At 40.1% G+C, this 10000-nt stretch overlaps 2 protein-coding genes across 2 annotated transcripts in view; one reads left to right on the top strand and one right to left on the bottom strand.

The window, feature by feature from the left end:
* Positions 1-3350: 3350 nt before the first annotated feature.
* LOC137968242 (zinc finger protein 862-like) lies at positions 3351-4508 on the bottom strand. Its single transcript, XM_068814855.1, has one exon. It carries the CDS (start codon positions 4506-4508, stop codon positions 3351-3353), a length of 1158 nt encoding a protein of 385 aa, XP_068670956.1.
* Positions 4509-7927: 3419 nt separating this feature from the next.
* LOC137968241 (A disintegrin and metalloproteinase with thrombospondin motifs adt-1-like) overlaps positions 7928-10000 on the top strand; it is a 31525-nt gene continuing 29452 nt past the window's right edge. Inside the window, exon 1 of the mRNA XM_068814854.1 lies at positions 7928-10000. This exon is cut by the window's right edge and continues 739 nt beyond it. The gene's annotated coding sequence lies outside the window, so the exon portion shown is untranslated.

Genomic DNA, 10000 nt, shown 5'->3' with positions numbered 1-10000 from the left:
CGCTCTAACCAACTGAGCTATGAAGCCACTGACGTTGGGAGCTGGTCATTTGTGGGTTCTAATGGCCCCGTGAGGAATGAGTCAATGATGAAATGGTATATGAAATGAATCATATGAACTGCGGATATGAAATCAAATGAAGCTATGATCTTCACAGTTATGAACGTAATTTTTACAATTTTTTCAGGCTTCTCTACGCAATTGTAAAAATTGCGTTCATAACTGCGAAGATCATAGCTTCATTTGATTTCATATCCGCAGTTCATATGATTCATTTCATATACCATTTCATCATTGACTCATTCCTCACGGGACCATTAGAACCCACAAATGACCAGCTCCCAACGTCAGTGGCTTCATAGCTCAGTTGGTTAGAGCGTCGCACCGGAATCGCGAGGTCACGGGTTCAAACCCCGTTGAAGTCCTGAATTTTTCAGGCTTCTCTACGCAATTGTAAAAATTGCGTTCATAACTGCGAAGATCATAGCTTCATTTGATTTCATATCCGCAGTTCATATGATCCATTTCATATACCATTTCATCAATGTTATTAATGGTTGCCAGTATGGCAATCCCAGTCGGAATCGAAAGTGGGTGGGATTTGTTTGTTTTATTTATTATATATTTTTTATTTTCCGTGTCGATAAAAGTCTTGCCTTTCACTCCCCTGCTAAGTGGTATCTTTGTGCATAGAGCCTTCTGCTCGTATTTTCTTAGGATAGAGAGGGTAGTGGAAATGCGTAGATTTCTCTGGTGGACACAGTAGAATGATAAACTTAACCGGCAATGGCGTCGAAAGTCATGTAACGCGAATGGCGTTTTAGTGGATGTTTGAACAAAATATACCCTTGTGACGCTCAATAATGGCAAATCATTTGGATACTGAACAAGACAGGCGGTGGAATCTTAAAAGCGACGAGTAATGGACTTCGACAACAATCTGTCGCCCGTCGAGCCGAAATCAAAGTGAGCTGGATTTCTAAGATTTTGCCAAGTGTGCTGTTATGTAGAACACTGAAACCAAATGGAAAATTCTCTGGTAACTTATGGGTTCAACACATTAAAGACAGAGAACGAATCGAACACCTTAAGTGGATCTGTGATCAACTCGGCACAGTCTTCAGGTAAAAAAAAAATTGGAAATGTGACAGCCAAGAATTATTTGAAAGAAAGCTTGTCGTCTATTTTGTGCTACATTATTCAAGGAAAAGGTTCTTCATGGAAACGGTTTGATCCTGAAATTTTAGTTTGTTGTAATATTGCGCATATTTGACACGATGAGTTTTTTCTCTTCACGCACGTAATGAAATAGGAAGGGGTTTTTGCCTCTAATAGCAAATATGTTGTTTGTTTCAAAAAATTGTTCACTGGAAAAGGTGGCCTTTATGAATTCATCATGTTTTATGATATGTGTGCTGGATAGTTTTTATGGCAATAGTAAAGCATTTTCTTGTTATTCAAGGAAAAGGTTCTTCAGGAAAGGGTTTGAACCTGAAGTACATGGTAATTTGACACGATTGAGTTTCTTGTCTTCACGCACGCAGTGAAATAGGAAGGGGTGTTCGCCTCTACGAGCAAATATGTTGTTTGTTTCAAAAAATTGTTCGCTGGAAAAGGTGGCCTTTATGAATTCATCATGTTTTATAATATGCGAGCTTAACTGGATAGTTTTTATGGCAATAGTAAAGCATTTTCGTGTCAAAATGAGGTTAGCGTTTTTCTGTTGTGATAACTTAATTAAATATAAATATACATTGTGCCTCGTGTGTTTGTTATCCTCGTTAATCAGCAATGGCGTCGAAAGTCATCGCAACGCGAATGGCGTTTTAGTGCATCTTATGTTGTTTGTTTCAATAAAATGTTTCGCTGGAAAAGGATTCTGTGATATTTTCTACCTTTGTGAATTATAATATCATGTTGTGTATTGAATTTTCGAGCTTAAGGTTGAAACGTGATACGGGAGGATATTTTTAGTATTGCTCTGTAAGCAGGAAAGGTTTCGTGAAAATAAACAGGTCTGTTGGAAGCGTGCTTGAGTTTCAACAAAATGAGCCCCAAAATCAGCAAAAAATTGTGACGACGGTGAATAATAAAGTAGCTGCTATTTCCAAAATGATGGAATTACCTAGGCGATGAATAACCTCGTCTTGGAGAGTAAATTTTTGACTTTGCAGAAACAATGGTGGGCGATTGTGATCTTTGTTTTGAATTCGCTCGTTTATTGTCAAACTTTATGACACTTGACAGAAAAAGAAACTTACGAAAACCCGGTATCTTGCCATCATTTGACACAGGTGCTTCACTGTTTGCCAAGTAAACATGCCGCGGTAACTTTATCACGGCGCCCGCCGAATTCCGGCGATGTCACTCTCGATTTTGCGATTTATTTGTGCAGCCAAAACGTACAATAACAAAATTAAACGTAGCAAAAATCTCCCAAAATGTTTGTCGCTGATCGTAACTGTTTATATTCTATATTCACGGTTCAAAATTGATGTTGTTTTCATGCCGTAAATATGTTATTCTCGAGCGACCGTCCTGGAAATTTCCTTCTGCTCTTTTTAAAAACTGTGTATCAATATTTATTTACTTTTGCATCAATATTTGTTTTTGCATAAAGCAAGCTAACAAAATCTGCAGGGTTCTATCTAGGATTTATAGTTTGGGGGAGAAGTCCCGAGTGGCCGAAGGCCACGAGCTTCCTAGGGGGGTCCGGGGGCATGCTCCCCAGGAAATTTTTTGAAATGAATATGCGCTGAGATTCAATCTGGTGCATTCTGAGACACAATTTTGAGAAATGTTACAGCAGCATTTTATTTTATTTTTTAGTCGTGATCACGTTCTGACAATGTTAAACTTAGCTCCGATATTTGCTAACGTGAACACAAGAGTTACCCGACACGTCTAATTCCACAAATATTTATACATACTCGTTGACTTGTTAGTACGTGAATAAAATAAATGAACTCAACAACGGCACTTTCCCATTTCTTACCAATGCTCGTAACTACCGCAAAATTCTAGATAACTTGTAAACCTGTAAATAAAAACTGACCGCGGTTGATGAGACTGTTAACTGACAATGCGTCTTATCGAGTGTGAAAACAAATACTGGTAAACAAATCATGGCAATTGATCTTTGGAAAATCTCCCTGATCAACTTCAGGATCTAAATGTACTTTCCTTCTTTAAAAAGTTGAATTGAAATTGAATTGAATTACAAAGCCAGTTTGCGCTTCCTTACACTTTTGTAATGATCAACCACTGACTCCAGGACGTAATCTGACAACTGGTCAGGACCTTCGATGCAAATGCGCATGTGCGTGTGTTCAAGTGCATCCGCACTGAGCCTACTGCGGAGCATTGTTTTTAATTAGCTTCATGGCGCTGAAGGAACGCTCAACAGTGGCTGTTGTCACCCGTAATACATTTACAATCGCAGCTACCTTTGCCAAGTTCGGAAAAGCAGTGGCAATGTCAGAGTTACCACTGTCTATCAATGTCGAGAGCACTTGTTGTAAGGTGCTGTCTTTGTACCTCACAAAAATGACTAGGCGAGACAGCTTCCATTCTGATTCCGTATTCTCAGCGTTAATGTCAGGTTGTGAGATGCCCATTTCTCCCTGAAATTGGATCCTTTGTGCGACACTGTAGAAACTGATTAGGTTTCGTATCTTTTCTATCCCATAGTCTGCCAATTTATCTTCAGTTGGGAGATGTCGTGGATCAAAAATAGACATAGCAGAGATAAGATCTGTAGCCTCCATCCTTCTATTAATGTGGTCAACAACACTTTGCACGCACGGACGATAGACCTTGTAAAAAAACAAGTTCTTTTCTTCCTCTGTGACCACAATGTTCTTTGCTCCAAGTTGCGCATCATTAGTGAACACTGAAGAATGATTCTTGAACCACGTGCTGGTATTTACGTTCTCCTTCAACTCCATTAACCGTCTAGTAGAGCTCTCAACCATTGCTGGTACGCTGGCGAGATCAATGTCCTTGGCCTGTAGACTTGCTTGCAGTGCCGCGACAGTATGCAGTACATCACAGAGCATGTAGATACAAGCTACAGTCTTGTATTTGGTCAAGAGAATAGCAATCCCATGTGCTTCTGCGTCACCTGTCTCATCATAAGTCTCTTCGAAAGTACTCACCAATGCTGGCAAACTTAGCCGTACAGCACGCACGGCCCTTTCACGGGCTAACCATGGAGTATCGCTAGGTTTCTGCATCTTGACTTCAGGACACTGAAGCTCAGCCTGAATCTCCTTTAGTTTTTCCGCTTTCTTGGGTGAATAGTAAAATTTTTTCCAAATTGTTAATAGTGTACCTAAGACTCGCTTTACCTCAGCATGTTCTCCCGCAGCATTTACAGCAGCCAGTTGCAGTAGATGGCAACGACAGTGTACGTAAATAGCGCTTGGTGCATGCAACTTCAGGCGTGTCTGAACACCAGTCTTGTTACCCGACATGGTGCTAGCACCATCAAAACCAAGACCACGCATTTTCTCAAATGTGATGCTCCTGGATTGCAAAAAATCAGCGATAGCTTCAGCATTAGTTTCCTTAGCTTGTATGACACCAAGAAAGTGTTCCACTGGCTTGTTGTGATTTAGACAACGGCACATACTGACACTTCTTCCTTGGAGGCTACATCGGTGCTTTCATCTACCATTGTCGAGTAATAGACGCTTCCTTTCAAATTGTCGAGGAGGCTGTTTTCCAGAGTCTTGCTGATGCTTGCAAGAAGTTCTACTATTGTGGAATATGACTCATAGGTTGCATTACCTGGGCATGCTTCTCTATGCGCTTTCAACGTGATATCCCCATTCTCGATCTGCAAGGTAACGAGACCTTCAAATGTAGTGGTGTGGGGAATGTGATGTTTTACAACGAAATACAGTGATCGGATGAGCTTTTTCATCATTTTCCGGTTTTCTTTCTTTTCTTCCTCGCTGGCTGTTACAAACAGTTCTATAACATCGCCACGCTTTTCTGCAGACTGAGAAAATGCCCTTCTCTCTACTGCTGCTAGATGCCATTCACTTTTCTCATGATTTGCCAACAGGGTTGTAGCCTTCGCCCAGTTATTTACAGGACGTGTTACCCATGCACCTTTAGCTTGTACAGGTACTTTCCCATAGACCTTGCAAACAGTACATACCACACCTTTCAAAGTTGAATCATAGTTCATCCAAGAGTGTTTCTTCTTCCATGAAGCGTCATAGGTTAAATTCTTCTTGTAGTTCGGCTTGTTATTCGTGCTACTACTCGATGTTGCTGCAATCTTTTCTGGTGGTTTTACTGCACAATCAGATTCACATGGTCCGTGTCTTTTTCTTGGTTTACTTGTGCTAGTCGAACTCGATGTTGTGCCAACCTTTTCTGGTGGTTGTATTGCACAATCAAAATCACATTCTGATGACGTGTGTAGATCAGCGTCTCCCCGTAGTTTCCTGGTTACAAATTTGTCCATGCTGTCGCTATTCAACTCATAACACAATAAGAGTTAACTGAATAGAGTGTAATGTGAGGTGCACTTCACATTACACTCTATTCAGTTAACTCTGTTTAAAATACAAAAGCTACACGGCTAACGTTTCTATAAACGTAACCCTACCTTGTACTTGTACATGTTCATTGCCGTGACTTTAACATCTTCACTTCCCACGGCCTGCTCCCGTCTGACCTTGTAGCTCAGTCGGTAGAGCGGCGGAGATCTAACCCGAAGGTCGTAGGTTCAATTCCCACCCTGGTCAGAGTTTTTCTCTGTCCTTGTGTGGGCCCATTTCCATCTGTAGGGCTAACGCTCACATGGTTCATATGGGATTGAAATTTAGCACTTCACATTACACTCTATTCAGTTAACTCTGTTTAAAATACAAGTGCTACACGGCTAACGTTTCTATAAATGTAACCCTACCTTGTGCTTGTCATAACACAATACCCGAGCCTGCTCTAAGGCCAGCACTTTGTAACATTCCATGTTTCTTGTCATATAGTGTCCTTAGACAGGGAATACTTACTTCATGTGCGTCTGGATGGTTTTTCCGGTATAGTTACTTATATACTGTAATGATAACAATATTTTGGGGGGGGGGGGGGGGGGAAGCTGGGCATTTTGAGGGGGAAGCTTCTACCCCTCAAATACCCTAGATAGAACCCTGATCTGTACCTTGCTGAGTTCGCATTTGTTAGCGTTAATAGTATTTTCGGTCCAATGCTTCTGTTTTGCGAAGGGGTATATGGTTTTGGTCACCCATCGAGACACTAACCCCGCCGGACATGGAGATTAACTTTAGTATTACAAAGCTGTCAGATGCTCAGAGGGCACGCTTAAACTTGTGGTGAAAAGAAGTTTATCAACATATCAGCCCAGAAGCCAATGTTTCTCACTTCCCATTTATTTTCTTCAATCTTTCTGGGTTCAGTACTTTGCTAGTAACCACGTTTCTTCTCAGGCTATTTACCCAAGACTTCTACCATGGCACTACAATGATAGACAATACCAAACCAATATCGTGCACTGTTAGAGCTACATATTACGCAAGGACAGATCTGTTTCGTCGTACGAACGTATGACTTCTGGGTGACCCCTTAAATGGTCTTAATGACCCCCCAACTTGAAAAAAATTGTCTGGAACGGGGCACGTACCACAGACAACCCAGTGTACCCTCACGGAGGGTCTAGTTTTAATAGTCATTGCAACTGTATTTTTCAAACGATCGATCTTTGTTTTAGTTACTGTTAGGTATTTTCTTCAAGTATTTTTCCTTATTTTTCCCATTAAATATATATTGTATTTTCCATAGCTGCATGGAACTAACTTACTAGCACAATACGTTAGTGCTAGATTTCAGTTCAAACGGTTCCAGTTAAGTTCCCATTAAAGTATTTTTTAGAGAAGCAATGCTCACACGTTATTTTCCTTATTTAGTGTATTTAGTCACCCCGTGTTTTCCATAGACCCCGGCACCCCGGCATTCAGCGCCCCGGCTTTTCCACCAAACCCCTGTCATGGGGCAATTCTTATTCCCTTTGAAATGGCCTCTTTAGCTGCGCATCTGCGTCACAAAAAATCTTTAGGGACTGGTCGGCATAGGATGTCGGTCGAACAACTATTAACGATCGCCTCGCATGGTTCATCGAGGCCATAGACTGATTCGTAGTTTGTCAATCAGGATGTGATCACGGATCGTCGAGGATGAACGACTTCTGAAAGTAAGCAAGAGCCAAACCATTGATGCAGTTGTCTTCTAGGTTGAGTAGCATTTTATCAATAACGATAATTGAAGCTGTCAAGCCTGACTACCTTTATACATATAGGAGGTTCCTTTTTTTCTGAGAAAAGTTTACAATGAGTTGTTTGAGTGTGTCTCAAAGATTTCGGAAATCACTAATAATGCGCATGCAGAAATTGATCAAGTTCCATTTTATGATACAAATTTTACCGAAGATGCTATATGCTATATGCTATATGCTACTCAACATACGAAACGTCAAGTTTTATAAAAAATGCGTTGGAACACAATGTTTATCATCGCTGTTTGTGTTATTTTCTTAATCAAGCTACGATGGCCTAAGAACAAGAGTTTATATAATAGCTCAGAAAGCAATGTAACCCTTGCTCTAACGGGTACATTACACTTTCACTTTCAAAGTCTAGTTTTCCATATAAAATAAGCTCTATGTTTCCAGACCACGGGCCATTTATGACCCCCCCGGCTTCGGCCTTACTGATCTAAATACTTCTATACAAGATGTAATTTAGAAATATAGTAGCAGAAAGTAAGCGTTGCATGGAGGCCAACCATTTATTAGCCAACGATATCAAGTAAGTAATAACTTTATTTAAACACGGTAAATTCATCAGAAATACAATTATAAAATACTATGATAATAAATACAATACTAATAACTAAAAGTATACAAATCTGTACTAAACATAACAACTCTGCTTTACATGAATGCCGTGTAAATAAAAAGTAAAAAGCTAATCAAAGACTAAGAAAAATGTTGACGGCAACCAATTCGAAAACCATTGAGAGTTTGTGCTTGCCGCAAATTGGGTGGTAGGCTGTTCCAAAGCAGCGCACCTTGGTGACCAAAACTGTTTTTTAGATAGTTTGTGCGGGGCAAAGGAACAGCGAGTTTGCCCACTGTATCTCTCAGTTCGTATTGAGTTATATTACTCCTATCAGTAAAGATAGATTGCAAATAGGTAGGTACAAGACCGTTAAGAGATTTGTACACCATTACTGCTTCCTGTATTTGCCTTTGAGATTCCAGTCTTTTTCAGCCAAGCCGTTCAAAGAGAAGTCCTGCATTTGTGTCATAGCTGGAAAAGGCTAGAATACGCGCAGCGCGGCTCTGCAATTTTTGCAGTTTGTCAGATAGGGTCTTATTACAGTGTCCCCAGACAACACTGCAATAATCAAAATGAGGCTGTATTAAGGCATTGAAAACAGAATGCAGCGTGCTTTGGGGAACAGATCATTCTCGCTTGAAAGGTTTTCAATAGTTAATAACTCCTCAGGGCTTTGAGTTGAGCTGGTGCTTGGAAATGCAAATTTTTCTTCGATGATAACATTGATTTTCGAATAAATTACATCAATGGCCTTCCAAATCTCTTTTATATCGTCCCCGTAGCCAATATTAGACACAGAGTTTGGAAAAACCTTGCTGGTCTCTTCTACTGCAGAGTTTGGAAAATCCTTGCTGGTCTCTTCCATTGCAAAGTCAATAAAACTTTCTAACTCACTTAATCCATATTGCGAGTCTTCGAGGTCTTCGAGGGTTTCGACAAAGTTGGGTGCTTGAAACTCGGCCGGATTGTCACTGCAGTTCCGTTCATTGCTGTAATCAATCAGTTTGTTTCTTAGGTCACAGGCTGACTTTCCTTGAATTTGAAGGGTTTTGGTAGTTGGGAAAAAGTTTACCGTAGCCATAGAGAATTTGAACATAAAGCGTTTAGCATTTGTGTTCACCGTTAAAATGCTGTCATCTCCGTTCATCACATTGATGTACTTGAAAAATTTCTCAAGGTCATCCACACTACCACCCCTCTCATTAACACAATACACCTTCGCTTTCATCAATAAAGTGTAAGCTTCGACAAAATAGCTCCACATATGCACTATAATAATTGAGAGCCAACCATACAGCTAAAACCAAATATCCCTGCCTTAATGGCAACAAAATGTATACTTCCAAATAAAGCAATTCGTTTTCGTTTTAATTCAACCGTTAATTTATTCCATATATAAAATTTTCTTTATTGATTTTGCGGTTTGTGTATCTGTGATTGATCAAATTCGTCGAAAAGAAGTGGAGATATTTTCATGGTTTGTGAACATCTGAGAAATATGCTCAAGTTTTTCTGTTTTGTTTCCTTGTTTCTGAGAAACCATGGAAGCGCATCAACAATACTTCTTGGCTCTTTTCACTAGATTTTTTACCTATGACGGCTTCTCGTGGGACAATTCTTGTTCCGTCTAAAATTTGCTCTGATTTTTTAAACTGGATATCTGCGTCACAAAAACTCTAGGGACTGAGATCTCGTTCGCCAACTTCACGCTTACGATCGACTCGAACTGATTCTTCTTGCTAGGTGACCCTTGTTATCAAAATGTGGACATGTTTAGCTCATCGAAAATCAAATGGGCTGTTGCCTTCACGGTTGCGACAAGAAAGTTCTAGGTAACAATTAAGTCAATAAATGACTGCGAAAAGTCAACTAAGCTAAAATCCAGAAAAAAGTGTTGGAGTCCTCAAACATATTTCAAATGTTTGAGCCAAACAACAATGTTCACAAATAACCCATTGTTTTTTTCGAGTCAGGGGTGGGCGGAGGGAACCGTAATAATACGATTTACTTCGTGTTAACGGCTAGGCACTGATCAAGAAAGACAAAATGTCTCAACAGTTCTTTCAAGGCTTGTAGGAGTTGTCTTTCTCAAGGGATATTTATGGTAAAACTTTGAGTGGGAATGCGAA

This window comes from Montipora foliosa, chromosome 8 (assembly GCF_036669935.1).
Source record: "Montipora foliosa isolate CH-2021 chromosome 8, ASM3666993v2, whole genome shotgun sequence".
NCBI lineage: Eukaryota > Metazoa > Cnidaria > Anthozoa > Scleractinia > Acroporidae > Montipora > Montipora foliosa.
Note: the sequence above shows the minus strand (reverse complement) of the source record. Positions and strands in the feature narration are given on the sequence as shown.

Excerpts from the sequence above, each read along its gene's own strand:
- LOC137968242 (XM_068814855.1), bottom strand. The coding sequence starts at position 4,508 with ATGCGTGGTCTTGGTTTTGATGGTGCTAGCACCATGTCGGGTAACAAG.